The sequence below is a fragment of the Danio aesculapii genome, chromosome 21, assembly GCF_903798145.1.
Source record: "Danio aesculapii chromosome 21, fDanAes4.1, whole genome shotgun sequence".
In the NCBI taxonomy this organism is placed as follows: Eukaryota; Metazoa; Chordata; class Actinopteri; order Cypriniformes; family Danionidae; genus Danio; species Danio aesculapii.
Window position 1 is genome coordinate 18,197,146 of NC_079455.1, and position 22,467 is coordinate 18,219,612.

At 37.8% G+C, this 22,467-nt stretch overlaps 2 protein-coding genes and 1 long non-coding RNA gene across 4 annotated transcripts in view; 1 reads left to right on the plus strand and 2 right to left on the minus strand.

Moving 5' to 3' along the window:
• Positions 1-2,144: 2,144 nt before the first annotated feature.
• Positions 2,145-10,020, minus strand: zgc:165604 (uncharacterized protein LOC792578 homolog). The gene is made up of 6 exons (XM_056446314.1): positions 9,933-10,020; positions 8,945-9,099; positions 6,710-6,908; positions 5,820-5,975; positions 5,626-5,748; positions 2,145-2,344 (listed from the first exon to the last, which is right to left on the minus strand). The coding sequence occupies exons 1-6, from the start codon at positions 9,994-9,996 to the stop codon at positions 2,145-2,147; spliced, it is 897 nt and encodes a 298-aa protein (XP_056302289.1). The 5' UTR covers positions 9,997-10,020.
• LOC130214559 (uncharacterized) lies at positions 9,926-19,662 on the plus strand. The gene is made up of 3 exons (XR_008835621.1): positions 9,926-10,032; positions 16,227-17,326; positions 19,575-19,662. It is a non-coding gene; the product is annotated as an uncharacterized LOC130214559 (long non-coding RNA).
• pacs1a (phosphofurin acidic cluster sorting protein 1a) overlaps positions 12,411-22,467 on the minus strand; it is a 49,113-nt gene continuing 39,056 nt past the window's right edge. For both annotated transcript variants that reach the window (XM_056446313.1, XM_056446312.1), the window contains 9 exons: positions 22,193-22,347; positions 19,769-19,879; positions 19,560-19,677; positions 19,437-19,479; positions 18,725-18,767; positions 17,177-17,321; positions 16,825-17,057; positions 16,121-16,240; positions 12,411-13,472 (listed from right to left, as the gene is read on the minus strand). In XM_056446313.1, the coding sequence (XP_056302288.1) occupies positions 13,354-13,472; positions 16,121-16,240; positions 16,825-17,057; positions 17,177-17,321; positions 18,725-18,767; positions 19,437-19,479; positions 19,560-19,677; positions 19,769-19,879; positions 22,193-22,347 (1,087 nt within the window). In that variant the 3' untranslated portion in view covers positions 12,411-13,353. The remainder of the gene's footprint in view (positions 13,473-16,120; positions 16,241-16,824; positions 17,058-17,176; positions 17,322-18,724; positions 18,768-19,436; positions 19,480-19,559; positions 19,678-19,768; positions 19,880-22,192; positions 22,348-22,467) is intronic.

Here is a 22,467-nt window from a genome sequence, read left to right on the forward strand (position 1 = left end):
GTGAATTCTTCCCTGCGAAATCTCATCAGGTGGTTGCATGAGACCAATAGAAGATAATTTGTAATAAGAAATTTAAAATATGGAGCAATCGCTCACTTTTATTAAAGTCTACTCATATTGTTTAACCCCGCCACAGCGCCATGTGACAGAATTTTGCAAACACAAGCTCTAGTGTGACCACAGCTTAAGTTGCTTTAGACAAAAATGTCTACTAAATGTAAATGTTATTTCCATTACTTTTCCAAAACCGTGTTAGTTTCTCTGTTTTTTCCAAAACTTTTCCAGGCCTGGAAAATGTCATGTCAAAATTCCTTAACTTTTCCAGGTTTTCCTTGACCGTATGAATCCTGCTTGTAAGGAAATGGGGCATGTGCACAGACTTTTAATTTCAGTCAGCCAGACCCAGGGCTTCCAGTTAATTGTAATCCCATAAAAAATTGTCGCGTTTATCTGATTTCTTAAAAAAAAAAGATTTTCACTGCCTGGTTTAGATACGATATAAAGTGAGTATCAAACCAAACAAGAAGCACAAAATTAAATAATTTTTCCACACCATGTCTTTAAAATATGGAAATGAATTTTAACCCAATATTTTCAATGGAGTTTCTGCACTAGCCTGCTGCTAATTATGGCGCCTGAGTTTAAACGGTCTTTCATCCCTTTTAACGAACTAACAGCCAAATAGATACTCAAGTCTCATTAACTGATTATATTTGAATTACATTACTACATTGATGCTGTAATTTTATTAGTTGCTTATATGCACTTGCCCTAAATGCTGTTCATAAATTCAACAGTTCTGTATAAATCGATTTCAAGAAGCAGAGTTGTTGTTTTTTTTTTTTTTTTGTTATACAAATATATTTTGCAGAAAAAAATCTATTTTTCAGCTAAAGAATGCTAAATTTATCAAGATAATTGCACATGTTTAAGAAACGATGAACTGAGTAATTTGTCAATATATGACATTTATAAAACATTGTGTTGTTACATATATTTATTATTCTGTAAATGTTACATTTTTGATAATGCAAAAATCTCCCATTTGGTCAACTTTAAAAAAATAAGTTTAATTTCTATTGTCTACGCATTGAGATGAAACCTTTTTTTTGTTTGTTTTTTTGTAGTGCGGTCAAATAATTAAATTACTTATTGAGTGATTAGGTCACTTTTTAGACAAAGTGTTTAGTAATTTAATGTAGTACTTTATTTTTCAAATGTGATTATCTGGCACATTGTTTATTTTATTATTATTTATTATTTTAATATTTAATTTTTTTTTTCATATTTCTTCTATTAGATTTTTAAAATGGAATATCAATTGCATTCATTTTTATAAATATTCTTCCATGTTGTTAACACTACCCCAAATAAACACCTCCCTCCCTCAGCCAATAACTTACTATTGAAAAAACTAAATAAACATAAGTAATAAAGATAAATACATTTTTAAAATGAACAAAATAAAGAATAATAAATATGCATTCATATATTATTGCTAAGCTTAAAAATCAGGAGAGTTAGCCAGCAGATAATCTAAAAAGGGGCACCACAACTTGTCAAGGGTCTTTAAAGAACCAGTAAATGATAGTCTTTTTTTTTTCCAATTTAATGCAATGTAAATTGTGTAAAGTGTTCTCCTCAACATTGTTCTCAGGTAAACTAAAATTGCATGTAGTGATCCAGATTTTAGATATCCTATAATACAAAAATTACTCAATGCTGATGAAAACAAAATGACCAGTATGCTCCTCTACAGAGCGTAAACACATCTACTGAATGATCAAAACTTGTATGGTGGTTGTCTGTTAAAATTGTGTACAGCTTGTAAAAAGTGCTTTAGAAACATTCAAATACAGCTTTTACAAGATTATTCTGGGTTATGTACAAATTCCACTGTGTATTCCGGGATGTATTCGCATCTGTGACACGCTGTTGATTCCCACAGGAGAAAAAATAGATTTGTTTACAGCTGTCACATAAGCTTCGGGGCAACCGTAATGTAATTAAGCAGTACGACTGACCCAGAAGTTTGTGTATGAGGTAAAACAAATAATGTTCTTTCCGTTGCTCTTGTGACACAAACTGGTCTTTACGTTAAGATTAGTGTAGAGCTCATCCAGATGTCACTTTCTGTCCTCGTCTCAGACAAAAGAGCGTTTAATGAGAGAGGGTGTGTATTTGATCTCATTATAGCAGTCGTCTTCCTCGTGGCTGTTCCTCCACTTGCTCTCCTGCGCCGAACGGTGGAGCCACAGCACCAGCACCATCAGAGCCAGCAGGAGCAGGGCCATCGATAGACTCAGCAGCACCCCCTGCAGGATGCCTGGCGAATTGTCTGGAGCTAAGGGATCACAAACGCAAAACAAAATTTCTGTCGTGCTTTATCAACTCTGATGCTTTTCCAAACTACATGGCTTTTACCTCCACAGTGCTCAGAAGGATTTTGGAAGACTGGTGAGTCTTATCCATAAAGTTACAAAGAAAAGAAGTGACGCCTTCAAGCTTTAAACGTGAAGTATGTCTTTGTGTAAAATATATGTCTTAACTGTTCATTGACAACTCTGTCACATTTCTGCAAAGCCAATAATGTGTGTTTGAGGCATGGCTGGTATACAAGGCAGGCTGAGCCAAAATAAAGTGTGTTTAAGCCAAAATCTGCAGATTTGCCAAAACAAGCAAATGGACATTGGCGATTTTCTTACAAGATGGATGAATTTGATGAAGTGCTGAGTCAAGAGCTGAACTCGAGGTTCTTCTCAAACTGTAAGTTAAAGTCAACTTCTTGTTTTTTTTTTTCATACATACAAATACCTTTATCTCCTCACATAAGTGTTTACCCGTCAACCATGTTGCCAGGGGCGTCGCTAGACCCAATTCACTGGGGCACGTGCCCCAGTAAAAATCTCCAGTGCCCCAGTAAATTCAATGTAAGAGTGATAATTCCGAAACAAAGACGGTTATTCTCCATGTGCAACCAAACCAACGCTGGTGAAAGCAATGTGTTTAATCAAAAAGCAAACTGACGCATCTCCACGTGTGCGCAGAGAACCCGCGCGCCTCTGGCACGCACTGCTCTTGCACGAGCTGCTCTTCTGCCGGTGCGAGTCCAGGTAGTTAACATGCGCGCCAAAAAAGCAGGCAACCTGCTTGTTACGTGCCGCTCATGCGTAACAGCCTTTTTTTGTTTTGCAAATCGACAAAATTAAAATTCAAACAATATTATGGTGACCTTACTAAGCATGCCTCCTGATATATTTTTTTTTATATGAAGCAAAAAGGAGGGATGTAAAAACTTAATAAACCTAATTAGCTGCCATGTGTCAAGTCTACAACAGATAATTCTATAACACATCTTTTTTTTTTTGTATTTTATTGAATTGTCTATAAAATTTCATTCAAATGAAATTAATATTTATGCAAAAGATTTCTTAAATGATCTTAGCATATTATTGCAGTTGTCTTAACATTGTTTTCCAGTTACATTTAAGATTATTTATTTATAATAAAGAGTAAGGAGGTACGTGCCCCAGTAGAGCTTTATGTCTAGCAACGCCCCTGCGTGCTGCCATTTTCAGTAGTTTGACATGCTTTTATTCCATCTGTTTATTTTCTGACTCTAGAGCAACAGCTTGCTCCAGTTCGACAATTTGTGGACAAATTGAGCAAATACAAGAATTTCAAATCCCATACTGCAAGTATGAACAGTTAGAAACGTCAACAGGTATACTATAGGTCATGAATTTTGAAAACGCTGTTAAACCCTGCTCTTGATGTGATCTCCTGTAGATTAATTTCATGAAATGCTCCTAAAAATATATATATATATATATATATATATATATATATATATATATATATATATATATATATATATATATATATATGTATATATATATATGTATATATGTATTTAGGATTGCTTGAAAGTTACATGAAGGGGTGTTTGATTAGGAAACGATTGAGAGATGTGACAGTCTCACATACTTGGATCCATGTACACATGAATAACCAGGGATTTGCTGTAGCATCAGAGTTCTAGTGTTTAGGTTCCTTGCTCAATGTACCTCGGTCATGAGTATTGAAGGTGTAAGTGAGCACTGCTTATTCACAATGGTGTAAAGTAACAAATTACAAATACTCAAACTACTGTAATTGAGTAGTTTTTCCTCTGGATTTGTAATTTAATAAGTAGCTTTAGAAATGTGTCCTTTTTACTTTCCTTTAAATACATTTTTAGTGCAGTATTGGTACTTTTACTCCACCACTTTCCTTCAAACTGCAGTCACTACTTTATTTTTTCTTGCCTATGTGGATTAGAAAAATCAGTCCTGTGATTTCTGTCCAATCAAATCGCACATAGAATGTAAATTGCAACATACCGAACAACCTCAAGACATGGGCGATTTATAATTGTAGCAAACTGTTTGGAAGCATTAAAAGTGTTCAAGAAGATTTCCAAAATCTTTACACGAATTGACCCAGAGATTGTTTAGATGCACTTCTCTGATGGGAAGATGACGAATGTTTACTGTATGATGACCGAAATGGCCTTAAACACCCAGCAGGCACAAGACGTTAATATGACGTCAGATTGACGTTGTACCTAAACTTCATAGGGACGTTGCGTTTTGTTTGGAAATAAAAATCAGGTTGACATCAGAACTCAACGTACAACGTCAGAACTTGACGTTGTATGGACATTACCACTTTGACGTCTATCAGACTTTGGGTTTTGGTTTACATACCTGACAAATAAATGTCAGTATTTGACATCAATATGACGTTGGTTTAAGATGTTGGATTTTGGTCACTGTCTCCAACACAACCTAAAATCAACCAAATATCAACGACAATTGATGTTGTTATTGGACATTAAAATAAGATTGTCCTTAGATGCTGGCTAGACATTGAATTTTGGTCACCTGACATCACAACCTAAATCTAACCTAATATTAACATCTTATGATGTTGTGTGCTTGCTTGGCAATGACTAAATGCACTACAGAATGTTACATTTACATGTATTTGCATCAGCTTTTTGCAGCATAATACTCAGTGCTTACTACTCTTGAGTACTTTTAAAAAGATCTACTTTTTAGTCAAACTTTGAGTAATATTTACAACAGATACTTTTACTCTACTTGCACATTTTTAAGCAAGTAATGGTCCTTTTACTGAAGTATGATTTTTCAGTATTCTTTCCACCATTGCTTATTCACTCCTCCAACTTATAGCTTCTGCTAGTACTGCAAATCGAGCAACTTTTGTGTTACAGGTCCTAACCAAACCCAACCAAAGCCTCTCTGAAGTAAAATTGACCCCCTGGACAAGAACTGCCCAAATGTTTTGCTGTAGAGTTAAAGCAGCTAATCAAGCTTTCTTGGTATTAATTTAAAAATACACTTGCAGGTTTGCTGACGCAAGTTGCAAATATAGTAGTCAACATTTTAAGTGTCTAAAACTATTGAACAACACCCATTCTTGTCTTAGAGCAATTTTGAAGCACTTCAAATGTTGACTACTGTGTACTTGGACCTGGACCGAGGTTCACCAGGAGTGAGGCTGAAGTATAGTTTAGGTTTAAGAATGTAGAACATCATGAAGGTGTAGAAAAGGACTTACGTGTGTACACAGACAGGTTAATGTAGCAGTGCTGGGTTCCCAACGAGTTGGTCACTGAGCAGCGGTAGAGACCGGAGGATTGCGTGGACACATTGGCAATGTGCACAGAGCCTGTCATGTCACCTGCAATACATTGAGGTGTGAACAGTTTTTTACTTATTTTATTTGTAATCCTGAATAGAGCTTTTTTTTACCATCCATATTCACTGGCAAAGTCATCTTGTCTGGTTCCAACTTTTCCCAGATCACTTGTGGAGTGGGAAAGCCCTCGGCCACCACACACGACAGTCTCACATTGCCCCCAGTATCAGTATCCCCTTCCCATAGGCACATAGGAAGAGATGGGGGTGCTGCACACAAACAGAGAATTATGAAAGCCTTGAACACAAGGTAACCTAGTAGTGTAGAAACTAGACAAAAAACTACACTTACTCTGTGAGGATCTGAAAATAAATAGAAGTATAAAGCATAATATTGGAAAACTTGTGGAAACCTATTTCCAAAGCAGATCAAGCTGATCAACCAGAGCTTTAGTAACATTGTTTAGTCATGGGCAATATAACCGGTTTTCGTTATATGAGTAATTTGATTTCCCTATAATAATAAACAGTATATACACGGTTTTTAAAATTATATTGCCCACAGCTGGAAATATCTCAAGTATGCAGCACCATATGAATAATGCATGCCAAACAATTACATTACTCAAGAGGCATGGCCAGTCAGAGAAACAACAAGTAGATCAGAACAAAAGTGCTTTCAGGGACCATCCGTACCCCTCAGGTTCTGCTCAAAGCATCATTTGAACTGGTGTTTCCAGTATGCTAGGCAGTTGTGTAAATAAGAACATTAAAGATGATAGCCTCTCAAATTAGTCGCTAATGTTCTTGGGACCAGGGGAATGAAATTTACTAGCTGGGCTGGACTCTGTTATACACTCAACAACCCCACCCGACCATACTCTCATCCGGGTCATGGCACCAATTAGTGTTATATAAAAATTATTGTAATACAGTTGGAACGTTGACTCGAATGCATTAACCTTGTGCCTAGCATTCATGTTTGTGTGATGTATAAATGATACCCAGAACAGTGAGGCTGAGTTCTCCTATGCCAGGGTCTCCGGTCTCAGGTGGGTTGCTGACCACACAGCGATAGACTCCAGCGTCAGACACCCGTGTGTAATTCAAGATGATGTCCGCACTCCAGGGCATGCCTGCAAAGCCCACCCTACCCATGAACGAAGGGTTTTCAATCACCTGTCCTTGATCATACACAATCACCTGCACGACAGGAGATAGTCTTTAGGTCTCAGAGTAGGTTATAACTAATGCCATATTTGTGATGACAAGAAAGAAAACAAGTCTGTGGTGATATAAGTACAAAGACTATTGTGTTTTCATCATTGTAGTTGTGGTTTGGTATTTAAGCAGGGATACTTTGAGGAATTTTTAAAACATGGATATACACTAACCAGCCAGTTTATATTAGGTATGCCTTGCTTGTACAAGTGTCCTGACATTTCATCCTACCTGTGAGATCATGCCACCAACAATATATTTGGATGGTTCTAAGCCTGGGGTTAGGGTTGGGTATGTTAGGATATTATGGCCTCACATCCCACCACTTCAATCAATTTTTACACTGGTACCACAATCTGATGGGTAGCATATTTTATCATCTAGATGTGCTACCTACTTTTTGTACTGGTGGTATGACAATCTAACAAGGTAGGACAAATTGATAGAATACCAGATTGGACCTTGATTTACCTTGTTTTAGACCTGCATAGATTGAGCCTTTAGGGCAGTGATTCAATAAGGTCTATGTGCTGGTCTATTCTGGCATGATAGCATGAAATATTTTCTGCACATCTATCCTGTTCCACCTTGTGCCAAAGTAGCTCGACTGGATTGACATCTCTGGAGGTGACTCTGGAGGTCATTTGAGTATAGTGAACTCATGGTTAAGAAACCTGTTTGGGATGATTTGAGCTTTGAGACGTGGCATTATTGGCCATTGCGAGCATCATTGGGGCCTGTACAAGTCTACTGTTGGTGTGTGCAAATGCTGCTTTTTATGTCCAGATGGGCCCAGAGCCCAGACGAGTAGCTCTCTATGAGCCCAGAGCTTTTGTTGCCCCTAGTTCTATGACAGATCAGATCAGATGGGGATGGACATTGTCAGCAACAAATCACAGGTAGGCTTTGATATATAAACAATGTTCATGTAGTTCCAAAGGGTCTTGAAGTCTCCCTCCAACCATCAAATCAGCAGCAGCCTGAACCATTAAAGCATGACCGTATCAATCGATGATTTATTTATTTTTTCGATAAAATTCTGACCCTGCCATCTGAATGATTCAGAAAAATTGAGATTCATTTAAGACCAGGCACAGGCAGCACTATTCTATTGTCAAATTTTGGTGAACCTGTGTGAGTTGTAGCCTAACGTTCCGAGAGGGGTCTGGCTGCAGACTCGATGCAGACGCAATCTGAGCTGCATCCAATGCTTTTGAATGAGCTCACCTAACCCCACCCCTAACCCTACCCGTCACAGTGACATCACTAGCTCCATTGAGTGCATTGTGTCTGACACTGCATCTCTGAGAGATGCAATCTCAGCTTGCATCATAAAGGCTGCGTCTAGATACCATTGAAGGTTCCTGTTGTTAGATGACATTGTCTTGCACTTCTGCTGCTGTAGCTCATCTGCTTCAAGGTTTGATGTGTTGTGAGTTCACAGATGCTCTTCTGCAGACTTCAGTTGAATAAGCTGTTATTTGAGTTACTGTTTCCTTTCTATGAACGTGAAGTTATATTTATTATACTTAAACTGGATATTTATTCTGTTTCTGATCATTCTCTATCATTCTTTATGTAGAAAAAAAAATCCAGTAGATAAGCAGTTTCTTAAAGTACTCTGGCAACGACTATGCTATGTTCAAAGTCACATAACTTGCCTTTTTTGTCCATTCTGCAGATTATTTCGACAACATCTATGTGCCTAAATGCATTGATTTGCAAGATTTTCTGATAAGATATTTCCATCAACAAGCAGGTGTACCTAAAAGTGGCTGTTGTGTGTAGGTATAGTTATTATTCTTTGTGTTAATGTCTATTAGTTTAATTGTATAGATGAACAGATAGATGACTGACCATCTATTGTTGTGTTCATATTTATAATTGTTCATTTGGGTCTCTTTCGTTCCACTGTATGTCGACACGTGTAACAGAATGACAATAAAGTTCAACTTGACTTGCCTAGATGTTACTTTGACAACAGCAAACATATCAGTGTGTGATTTCTCTCAACCTACCTGTATGGGAGAGTTTGGGTCCGAGAGGGGGGTCAGAGTCCAGATAATACTGAGTCTGAACAAGGGCATCATGGTGAAAAACGAACAAGGCAGGGTGACAGAATCTCCCTGTACAACTTCTAGACTAGACTCCCTCACAGTCACCCGGACCGCATCTGTGGAGGGAAATCATTTGATTCACATGCTTGCTTTGGGCCTGTTTGTCAGACAATTGGAAATAGAGAATCACTAGCAGACCTATTTATTTTGCAGTTCTGTTGTGTAGCTCTCAAACCTCTCTCTCCTTCCATCTCAATGGCTGTCTCATTACTGTAATGATGGATCCCACCCCCAATGCACTGCCACCCCCAGGCCTTTGTATGTGTGTACGGGAAAGCACAGTGACTATAAAGCCTTAATTACAGCTGACAGCCTTGGCAAGGACAAATACACCAACAGAGAGAACAATGGGGTTCAATTCGTCTTCGAAAAAAATGACCTAAATTACAACAATTTCAATTATTTAAGCATTAGTTATGAAACACAAGTACAAAAATACACTGTTGCGCTTTAGTTTTATTATAAGCCATTCATGGAATTCATATCTAAAGGCCATATTTCAAGAATTTGTTAAATGAAAAACACTTAGATGCTTATTAATGATGTTACAGTATTTTAGCCCAGGTGAAATGTGTGACATTCATTCAACTATTTTCAAAGCCAGTGTTTCGCAATCCTGTTCCTGGAGACACACAACAGTACATATTTTGGATGTCTCCCATATCTGACCCATTAACTTCAGGTTTTGGAGTCTCTTCTAATGTTCTGTTGAGTTGATTCAGGTGTGTTTGATTAAGGAGAGGTTGAAAATGTGTACTGTTGGTGTGCCTTCAGGAACAGAGTTGGGAAATGCAGGTCTAAGCAATAGCTTTCTCAAGCTGTGTAAATGTTCTTCATAATGTTTTCCCAAATTTAACAGGCTTATGTCAAGAATGAAGACGACACATACCATGTTGAAGAAACGTGGACACCAAGCAGGCCAGCCAAAGGATTCTCCATCCTGTACAGCCCATCACTGAGAAGATGCGTGTGTGCTTTCCTCCATACAGGTCAGTGTGTTTCCCCCTTCAGAGCCCACTGCCACTGACTGAATGGGCAGAACTGGGCTATTGGGCAGCAGAGGGGGGCAGTTCTCATTTCTCTCTCTCTCTCTCTCTCTCTCTCTGTACATAACCACACAGTGAGTAGATCACCAGTACCTGTAACACTAAATAAGATGCTTTTGTTATCTGCTGAAAAAAAAACTGCATATGCTGGTGAGTTTTGACACATGGTTGCTGGTTCTTGCTGGTCAGGACCAAAAAGGAACCAACAAAGCAGTCATGACCAGCAAAGATCCAGATTACTAGTTCCATACTCCAACTGGTTCATAACCAGCAAACATGTCAAAACCTACCTTATCGGCATACAGTATTCCATTTTTTTCAGCTGTGGGTTTAAAAATTTTAGGCTACAGACCCACAAATGTGTTACCTTTTTATGGGGAGCCCATTTCTAAAATATAAAGGCAAGGCAAGTTTATTTATATAGCACATTTCATACACGGTGGCAATTCAAAGTGCTTTACATAAACAGGAATAAAAGTACAAGTATGAATAAGTATAAGAAAAATAAAAACTAATAATAAAAATAATTAAAAACAGATTAAATGTGTAAAAACAGGTTATAAAACAATGATAAAGAAGAGGAAAACCTATTAGTGTGATCTGTCGGACGTAGCACAGTGCTCATTCAGTAAAGGCACAGCTAAACAGATGTGTTTTCAGACTTGATTTGAATGTGCCTAATGTTGGAGCACATCTGATTATTTCTGGAAGCTGATTCCAGGAGCACGGGGCATAGTTGCTGAAAGCCGTTTCACCCTGCTTTGACTAAACTCTCGGAATTTCTAGTTTATTTGATCCTAAAGATCTGGGTATTCTGTTAAGTTTGTATTCAGTGAGCATATCTGTAATGTATTGAGATCTATAGGCCATTTAGTGATTTATAGACAAGTAGTAATACTTTAAAATCTATCCTGAATGTTACTGGGAGCCAGTGTAGGGACCTGAGGACAGGTGTGATGTGCTCTGATTTCCTGGTTCTGGTTAGAGTCCTGGTTCTGGATGAGCTGCAGACAAGAAAATGAATGAATGAATATTAATTGACATTTCAGAAATACTGAATAAAGTATAATTATTCTAATTGATGTAAATTGTTAGCAACAAAAGACAATTTTGACTTAGCATAAAATGTTTAATTTGGAGCAAAAAAGATGCATGAGGACACGGAGTGGCTTCATTCCATTACAAATATATGCCACATTTCTCGCAGCTGATTGGTTCAGTTTGGGTCTGCCCTCACTAACCCAGAATAAAATCTGCTTTAGTGCACCTTAGATATGTAGCATATGTTATTAAGATAACAAAACCTGACCTAGGGTCCGTTATTTATATGTGGATTACTCAATTAGCTGAATTTGGTTATTGACGATTTAACATGATCCAGGATCATTTCGTACTTTAAAACTCATTTGAGAGTTGCTGTCATGGAAACAGGTCTTGTAGCTCAAATCTGCTCAGGAACAGGCTTTTTCATTTCATACAAACAGGATTAGATTAGGGGTGGCGCGATGACACAGTGGGAAGCAATGTCGCCTCACAGCAAGGTTGCTGGATCAAGCCTTGGCTGGGTCAGTTGGCATTTCTGTGTGGAGTTTGCATGTTCTCCCCGTGTTCATGTGGGTTTCCTCCGGGTGCTCCGGTTTCCCCCACAAAGTCCAAAGACATGCGCTATAGGTGAATTGGGTAGGCTAAATAGTCCGGAGTGTGAATGAGAGCGTATGGATGTTTACCATTGATAGGTTGCAGCTGGAAGGGCATCCGATGTGTAAAACATATGCTGGATAAATTGGCGGTTCATTCCGCTGTGGCGACCCCTGATGACTAAAGGGACTAAGCCCAAAAGAAAATGAATAAATATAAGGCTTAGATACTAAACTTGAACTTACCTGGGTTCAAACCCGAACTGAACTTGTGCAACCGGCCTCAGATGAACTGAATTCTGCTTTTGTTTAATCAGGGATTTCAATTAACCCTGAGTTTTTAATAGATTAGGTTTCACGCTGTACACCTAAACCCTTGCTTATTTACCAGTGTACTCCTGCTCTCAGTGTCATAGATTGAACAACTATAACATGCATCTGTTTACTAAGACAAACGCTGTGCTTGTTCTTTCCATTGTAATATAACTATTTAATCACCTTTTTATAGTGTTTTCATTACAGTACAAAGCACAAGAATATGAGGCACTCAATTGGCTGTTGGTTGCTTAAATCCTATCAATGACACCTAAAATTTTTTCTTATTGAAAACATTTGCTATTCATTTCATCTCATGAGACATGAAACCAAAACAGTTGCAATTACAATAGATTTATTATTTCTGCACATCTGATGTCAAAATACAACAACAGCTTTAGAGAGACATAAGGAATACTGACTTTTCACATAACGTTATCAAAATAACCACAGATGTACTGCAATCATACTGATCAATATACTGCATCATGCAAACAAACTAGGTTGTGTACAACTCGAAAGGCAATAATGGTTGACAATTAACATGGTCTGAGGTCACTTGGAAAGGTACAAAATAAACTGTATTATCATATTTCATAATCATATCACTATTAGTCATTGCAGATAATCGTATTTGTTATGGAAGGCATTGGGAAGGTAGTGAACACCTTTAGTAATGGCTGATTAATAAATAAACAATGACAAACTTCTGAAACCACAGTGGAATGGATTCGATGTCCGTAGCAGCTTAGACAAACCCTGATTGAAGCACATGATCACATGCTTATACATATATCACAGATGCAAATCTACATTTCTATACAAGAGAACGGCAGAATATTTCGCACAGACAACAAAATCTTATTTCAGAAAGTATCTTTTTATTTGCTTTACAAAGTGTCTTTGAGAAGCTTTGGATGTCAGATTCAGTTGGTGAAATAATACGAATACGTTAAATTTGTACAAATAAAGTGACACAATGAATCTGAGGACTTTAAATCACTAATATCAAGTACCATAAATATAACAATACAATATTGGACTATTATTGCATCATGAATCCCACCAAACACTTATAGAAAATGGATCTTAAATAACACTCTCAACCTTGGATCTTTTGTCTGCTCTGGCCCTTCAAAAACCAAAACAAGATCCCACTGTGGAGAATTTCGAAATCTTCCGCTTTGGCTCAAGCTGTGATCCGGTAATCACGACCAGCCTACGAGCAGAAGCTGGTCCTCTATTCAATCTGAGGGCCATAACAAAAGCAGGGTCGGTAGGTGTAACCGTGTTTCTGCCAAGTCAGAAGTCACTAGGAGGGCGGTTTGTTGTAGCCGAACAGCCCCACGGGGATGTACTTGACGTGAGTGGGCCACTGAGACGCCAGCTGAAAGAACTTGACATCATTCCACTCCATCCCATCTACAGACACTGAAACGCAAGCAGAGATTCCATTCAAATTCCAGGAAATGTAACAGTTCTCCCGAAAATGAATATTTTCCCTCACACAAAAATGAATCCAAACATTTTTGAGTGTCTTATTTCTGTTGAACACAAATATTTGGAAGAATGTTGGAAAACCATAAAAAGAATTGCCAGTTTTTATTCTCCACAATTTCTGTTTAAAGTCCATGTGAATAGTGGTGGGCAAAGCGAGGCTACATGAAACACTGAAATAGTCGAAGCTTCGAAACACTTCAAAACCGCGGTGCGATTTCCTGACTAGCATGCAGAGATAATGGGTTTGACTCCAGGGTGATGCAGCTATAGATGTTAGTTTTAAATACTCTGTTCTTGTAACGTGTTTTGTTTTAACATTGGACTGACATCCGAATTAATATGTCTTGTTTTGGTCATAAAAATATAACATTATCAAAATACGTAAAGTCATAATTTCAGAGTATTTCCGCAGGTTTGGATTTGAACTCGGGCCATTTGCAGTTACAGTTAGGAGCTGATCACACTGAACGTCCTTTTTGCGTTGAGGCGCCTTTTTTGAATGAACGGCCGAGAGCGTTTTTGCATGCTGCTTATGTGCCCTGCGCACCTTGCGTTTTAACTGCCTGCTGCTTCTCGTGTTTTTGCCATTGTGCGCTGTGCTCTTGCAGTTGTAAAAAAGTTACGTCTGAGCGGAAAAAGCGAGTCACGTCAGTTGCGTCTTTTTCATTCTCCAATCAAATGAAAGCAGAGTCTTTGTTTCCATTGAGGTGACAGCAGTGTTTGTGTTGTCAAGACAACTACGAAGACTTTTGAAGACGGAGGAGAGATTTGTGGTTGCTGTTTTGAGTTATCCTGAGCTGAATGATCTTAAATATCACAATATTTATTAAATATTATACCAATATCGACAGCAACACTCTCGCACAGTACGCAGCAAAGCACACCACACTTGATTTTTTTTCTTGTCAACAACAAAGACAATGTGGTGCGTCTCGCATTTTTAGAATGTAAAAGCATGTTCGGTGTGATCGGCCCTTTACTCTGCGCACACACACGGTCCGCTAGGCTACATAAGATAAAGGATTTTTCCGACCCTGTCAGTCAAATGCAGATTCGTCAGATCTCGAAATGCTTCTGAAATGGCCGATGCTTTGAATCGTTTTAGTCACGTGACCTGGATGGTTCAAATCACCTTAGTCACATGACCTGGGGCTTCGGTGCAGGGTTTTGAAACAATTGCCCTTCGGGATCTCAACACTGTGTCAAAACGTCAGTTTCATATCAGACATCCCTACATGTCAATTGGAAGTTGATGTACTTGCAACTGAAACGGAATATTGAAAAGGGGCGGGGCTTTCCTTTTGAGCATCATTCCCTTGTATTAATCTAACGGTAAAGGGGCGTGGTTAAAAATATTGTATCTAAAGCCATCAAACCGACGTCAACAGAGAAAAACTGCCATTACATAAGCGGAAGCAAATGGTCAGGCTTTGATTGAAGATTACCAAAATAAACATATTTTTAGTGATTAATTGTTTACCTAAAGAATAACAACGTGCGCTAGCAAAATTAACATTGTACATTTTGATGTCACGCAAACCTTAAAAACAAGTTTGTAACAAGTGAAGGGGAGGAAATGGTGGCAGAATTAAATATTTTTTGTAAACCATCCCATCAAAATCTAGTCTAAACAAGCTATTGTGTTATTTTATTCATGTGAACGCAAAAAATACTGTCACATGCATGGTTTTTTTTTTTTTTTTGTCTGTTTTAATGAGGTTTTTGAATAAAAAAGGTCTGTGGTGAACAATAATAATAATATGTTGTTCTAAAATAATCAAGGAAAAATATACAGACACCTTATTATACTCATGAATTAAAAAAAAACTGTTGTGAATGAATTAGTCTTATGTTTTGACGTCACAACCATTGCACTGAATAATCAGTTAGGAAAATGCTATACTATAATGCAGATTATATACGTCATAGTGTAAACCACAAATTTGTTGTGTAAAAACAGACAATGAAAAAACCTGACAATGAAAGAACTATGAAAAATAAATAAACAACTAAAGTGCATAACACCATTGGCAGTTAAAAAAAGGGATTTAATATGAATGGCCCATACTTATCACCAAAGCTTTCTCTGTTTTGTTCTAGATTACTAGACATTGTTCACATCAGTTTAGAGAGACGCCTTCATGTGCAAAAGCTGCCTGCCAAGTCATCGACCAAGGCAGCAAGAAATTTAGTTTGACTTCAAATGCAGCCATTATTACAAGTCACTGAAAAACTCTGGATTTCTCTGTAAGTGTTGCATTATGTAAAACAAACAAATAGAAGCGCTGTTTTGGTCCCACTTTATATTAGAAGACCTTAACTAAAATGTACTTACACTAAAATTAATCATTTGTTACAATATGCTTATTGTGTAAATACATGTTGAGCATGGTGTTGAGTCCACCCTTAAACCTACTCATACCACCAAACCTGTTCATACCCATATCCCCATCACAAGTGTTCCGCAATACATAATGAACCCAGTAAGTGCAAAGTATTTATATACACCGTATAGTATTTGATGCAAGAACAACGTAGTTAAGGCCACCTAATATAAAGTTTGGATTGTTGACCAGTACCTTTTAAACTGGTTTGTTGATTCTTGGCAGAGCAGATGAGTCTGGTGATGCCTTCAATGATCTGACTCTTTGACTCAGTGTCTCTTTCTTTCGGCTTCTTCCCCAGGAATATGGTCGGAACTAAAGGCAAAGAGAGGAAACGGAGTTACTTTCGGATATGGATATATATGAAGAGTACCAACAATAGCAGAACTACACCGAGAGCAATAAAAGGCTGAGTGCAAATGGAAAAGATTGAAAACACAAGAGTTATCTTCAGCAAAAGGATAAATGTGACCCTGGATCATCACAAGTGTCTTAAGATTTATGCATTATCTGAAATTGAATAAAGAAGCTCTCCGTTGATGTGTGGTTTTGTTAAGACAAGACAATATCTGGCCCGAGATACAACAATTTGAAAATGTGGAATCTAAGTTTAGTTGTAAAGGGTTAAAAAATCGAAATACTGAGAAAATTGTGTGTAAAGCTGTCTAAATAAAGGGCTCTTAATAATCAAACACAGGAAAATAGAGTTTTTATATATTAAAGTTAGTAAATTAAAAAAAAAAACTTCATGAACATGGTCTTTACTCAATATTACAATGATTTTTGCTATTTAAAAAAAAAGAAATTCCATAAAATCGTCAAATTATACCCAGGCATGGTTTTGTGATCCAGGGTCATAAATGCACATGTTGTGTAAAACATCTACTGGACATTCTCACCCTTCTTGTTCTTCTCCTTGGTCACCACAGTCATGGACATGGTGTTAAAGCCAGTCTCATTGGAGCTGGAGCTGGGTAATCTGCTAACTTGCAAAGATCTGAATGCACATCTCAACGTGCTCTTATTACTCCTGTCTCTCGGGTCTCCATCTTTGCGCTTCTCCAAGCCTGAAGACACCCAGTAATCCACCTGCAGCCCAATGGCGTCCACGCCATGAGGCATGCTGGGGCTTCTAGATAACATTGTCAGACCAGATTTCATTTTTTTTAGCAGGCTTGCATTTTTCAGTGATAACAGCAATGTAAGAAACTGCAGAGCGGAGCATTTTTCTGTATGGCATTTTACACGAACCCTAGAGCAGCCAGGCCTCCACTTAGTGATGGTGACGGAGGCGGCGTTGCAGAATCTTTCATCATCCCAGTTGGAGATCCATGAGCAGGTGGAGATGTTGAGGGAACTGCCAAGCTCAAAGCCAGACCCTCCTCGAAATCTGCACCTACAGTGAGTAGTTATATTTTAATCAGTTATAGTTTTATTTAATATATATATAATTTTATTTCCCTCATTACTGTACACGCAGCACCCCATATTGACAGAAAAAAAACAGAATTGTTGACATTTTTGCAGATTTTTTAAAAGAGAAACAGAATTATCACATGACCCTCAGTATTCAGACCCTTTGCTGTGATGCATATTTAACCAAGGTGCCGGCCATTTCCTCAGATTTTCCTTGAGATGGCTCCACACCTTCATTTGAGTCCAGCTGTGTTTGATTATACTGCAGCCCTCCAACAATCAGGGCTTTATGGCAGAATGGCTCGACACATGAAGTTTTCTTAAAAAGTAAATAAATAAACAACAACACCTGAAGGACTCTAAGATGGTGAGAAATAAGGTTCTCTAGTCTAATGAGACCAAGTTAGAACTTTTTAGTCTTAATTCTAAGCGACATGTGTGGAGAACCAGGCACCAAGCATGGTGAGTGTTTTTCAGCTGCAGGGACAGGACGACTGGTTGCAATTGATGGAAAGATGAATGTGGCCATGTACAGGGATATCCTGGACGAAAACCTTCTCAGGATTTCAGAGTGGGCTGAAGGTTTACCTTCCAACAAGACAATAACCCTAAGCACACAGTTAAATAATGAAGGAGTTGCTTCAAAACAACTCCATGACTGTTCTTAAATAGCCCAGCCAGAGCCCTGATTAAACCCAATTGAGCATCTCTGTAGAGACCTAAAAATGACTGCCCATCTAAGTTTACCATCTAACCTGACAGAACTGGAGAGGATCTGCAAAGAGGAATGGCAGAGGATCTCCAGGTGTGAAAGACTCCCAAAGACGCATGGCTGTACTAGATCAAAAGGGTGCTTCTACTAAATACTGAGCAAAGGGTCGGAATACTGAGGACCATATGATATTTCAGTTTTTCTTTTTTAATAAATCTGCAAAAATGTCAACAATTCTGTGTTTTTCTGTCAATATAGGGTGCTGTGTGTACATTACAAGGAAAAAATGAACAAATGATTTTAGCAAATGGCTGCAATATAACAGAGTAAAAATGTAAGGTGGTCTGAATACTTTCCGTACCCACTGTATATATGTATATAACAAACATTACAATATCATTATAACAAACATTACTAATAAGACTCAATCTTTTCTTTTTGTTTGTTTATTCAGTTTTAAAAAAGACCTTTTGTTTTGTATAAATGGACTACACTTGTAAATCAAAGACACATATGTTTATTCAATATTCATTATAATAGTTACTTGTTAAGTGAGCAAACTACACCGTTTGCTACAAAGGTATTTTCAGAAATCTATAATGATCATACATATACTGTTGAATTGAATATGAACTAATGCAAAACAAAAACAAAAAAACAACATGACAAACCTAAAGATCCTTGGTTGGGTTCCACCAATCCCACCTTAACCACCTGTTACAAAAAAAGGAGCTATAAACCCACTGTTTAAAATTAGAATATATTCATGAAATGTATTTAGATAAAAGTTTGGCTGGTTGTGTACAGTATGAGGTCAGTAAGGTTTTACTTTTTGATTTGGAAAGCCTGCAGTTAGGATGCTGATATGAAGTAACACTCATGAGGTGCTTTTTCAGGCAATTTGAAAAGGAATATTTTGCAAAACTGCAATGGAATTTTTTTCTTCTTTAGAAACACTAATATTTCCCAAGTATAAGTGCCTTTCTTGATGCCTACAACTATGTCTCCTTTAAATAAATGGCTGTGATGTATGTAAACCTACCAACACATAATTAATTTACTGCTAGTGGGAAAAAATAAGCTTTAGACTCCTATATTTGATCAATGGAACCATTATAATTTCACAGTAGTTTTAATGACGTATTACAAAAGTTTTGTGCAAATTCGTAATGAAAACCAGGCAACAGTTTCGACAAAAATGTTAGGCAGAACATTTTTTGACAATAAAATAGTGATAATTCATGCTTTAAATCAACAAAAACAAAAAAACTGTAATTTTTTGAATAGTAATAATATTTTTACTAGTTTTTTTTTTTCATCAAATAGCCATGGTGTGTTACGACACTAATATAACAAAAAACAAAAAATGAATAATGTACTCACACCCACAAATGGAACAAAATTTTGGCAGGAATCTTCATCTTGCCTAAAAGGAAAAAAAAATATATATACATGTGATTTAAAGATATTATAAATGATAAGTTTAATCAAAATCATCTCTCTCACGTCTTATTTTTGCAGGTCAGCATGGCCTCAGCAATGGGGAGCTGATGGGTAACCACAGATCCATTGATGTACTGTAATATTCGTCCTGCCACATCCACAATATCAGCAGAAAAAGAATCTGAAATGATACAAGAACGAATCCTACAGTCCAATAAATGCTGCATATCCACAGTGCTATGAAGAAACAATGGTAAAAATGCATCACTTACCAGTCTGAGGCGGCTCTGTGCGGCTGAAAAACTCTCTCCATGAGCTGTCCAGGAAGGAAGAACTGTAGCGATTGTCCAGAGAACCCAGGTGTTTGGCCACTGGATGAGAGCCTGTGGAGATGATCACAAGGTACAGCCTGCATTTTTGTTTTAAGACTCATGTGATTACGTTTTTAGACTTAGTTTTTATTTTTGTGAGCTCACTGGTCACTTTATTAGATACATTTTGCTAGAACTGTTTTATTTATCCCTTTTGCCATTAGAACTGCCTTAATCCGTTGTGACATGGATACATCAAAGTGCTGGACTTCCTCAGACATTTTTGTTGCATATTGATATGAACACATTTGTCAGCTGCACGTCCATGATGTCAGTCTGTCATTCCAGCACATCTCAAAGGAGCTCTACTGGATTGAGATCTAGTGACTGTGGAGCCATTTCAGTTTAGTGAACTCACTGTTCAAGAAACTAGTTTAAGATGATTGAGCATTCTGACATAATGTGTTATACTGCTTGGTGTAGCCGTCACAAGATGGGTCCACTGTTGTCATGAAGTGATCAACAATCAGGTAGGCTGTGGTGTTTAAACCATGCTCGGTTTGTACTGAAGGGAATAAAGTATGACAAGAAAATCTCCTCCACATCATTACACACGAGCCACCTCAACAGTTGATAAACGCAGGATGGATCAGTGCCAGATTTTGACACCACCATTTGAATGTCGCAGCAGAAATTGAGACTCAGTCCAGATAACGTTTTCCAGGCTTCTATTATTTAGTTTCTTGAGGCTGTAGGAGTTGTAGTCTAATTTGTTGTTGTTGTTGCTGCTATTCTTCTGTTGCTGTAGTTCATCTGCTTCAAGGTTTGGTGTGTTGTGAGTTCAGAGAGGCTTTCTGCAGACTTCAGTTGAATGAGTAGTTATTTGAGTGACTGTTGTTTTTCTATCAGCTTGAACCAGTCTGGTCTCCTCTGACATCAACAAACCGTTTTCACCCACATAAGTGCCATTTACTGAAAATGTTTAGGACCATTCTCTACAAACCCTAGGGATAACTGTGTGTCAAAATCCAAGTAGATCAGCAGTTTCTTTAATACTCAGACCATCTCATCTGTACGGTTGCAGAGAGAGCTCAAATGCACTGCATTTAGTCCACTAAAAACTGAGCATTCTCTCAACTCCCCATCATGTCGTTCCAATCCCCTCAGACTTCCTTTCATCTTCTGAACCAAATTAAGATATTTTGGATGAAATCCAAGAGCTTTTTCATCCTCCAAAGAAAGAGATGTTCCTGAATCATTCAAAGTCCAGAAATGTACCACTCAGTGGTTCAATCTGAATATTTAGAGAATACTTTTGTGCGCACATAAAACAAAATAACTCAATTATAATTCAATAGTTTCTTCTCCTCAGTGTCAGTAAGGAGGTGAACACACCCTTTAGGAGAACATATACAAATAGAAAAACACTAACAAATTAAGAAAAAAATCTTCATCAGTTCGACAACGCAAACACATGCAAATTTTGCAGAACACAACAGAAATTGTAGGGGGACCCCAAAAATGGACAAGCCCAGTTTAGAATCAGCTATGTTGTCAGAGATCTTTGTCGTTGTCAGATGTCGTAGTTTGACATCCCTTTTCTCTAACCTACAACTGTGGGGAAACCGGAGCACTGCTAACCACTGAGCCACTGGGCCACCCTAGAGCTAAAATATACAATCAAAAGGTTAAACAACTTACTCTAAAGAGAAAGCAGCCAGGTTCGTCAGTTTTTTGGGGTGCCCTATCACATTAGCGTTGTGGTCTGTTCTATTTGCAGTTCATTTCTGTATTTGCATGTGCTGTGAGTGTTTTGAAATTGCAGATGTTTTCTCAATTTGTTGAGAAAGTGTTTTTCCTTCTGCATGACCATGATTTTGTCAGCTCACATTGCTAGTTTTCTAGCAAACAACTCATCTGTGCATGTCATTAAGAAGAAAATAATTGTTTGCTCTTGTAATGTTCACTTGCTGTTTTTTTTGTTAAATTCTCAGATTATTTCTTTTAGATTATTAGTCTCTTTCAGGTATTGGGCATGGCTAACATACTTAACCATGCCCCTCCAACTGTCAGTTTTGACAACAAACAGGAGGAGGAATCTGTTAGGTTGTAAAAACTCTTCTAAAACCAATTTCCCATTCTTTCTGAATGAAACTTGACAACATCCAATTAGCTTGCAGTAGAAAAACAAGCCATGCCCACTGTTTTCTCATTAATATTCCATTTCTCTAGGAACTTCACCACAATAAAAAAATAAAAAAGTCAACATAAATCATCTTAACTCCAGCAGATCATCTCGATCACATCTACAGGTGTACCTAATAAAGTGGCCAGTGAGTGCAGTTGGTAATAGTGGTTAATAGAGTGGTGGTTCTCTATACACACCTAAAGGCACCACAAGGAACTTCATGTGGCTGAGCCAGTCAGACATCTTGTTGGCGAGCTGAGAAACGAAGAATCTCAAAACGGCTCCCAAGTAGCTCTGACCACCAATTGCCACCACCTTCACTGGTTTGGGCATGATGGAGTTACAGTTGCAGCTGTGGGAGAGAATAGACGAGGAACAGAAATTATGTGATCAGCAGTGCGATTCGTATCGACGAGCATGAATAATATGCAATCTGACAGTCGGTCATGTCATTCCACATTTGTGTTTATTC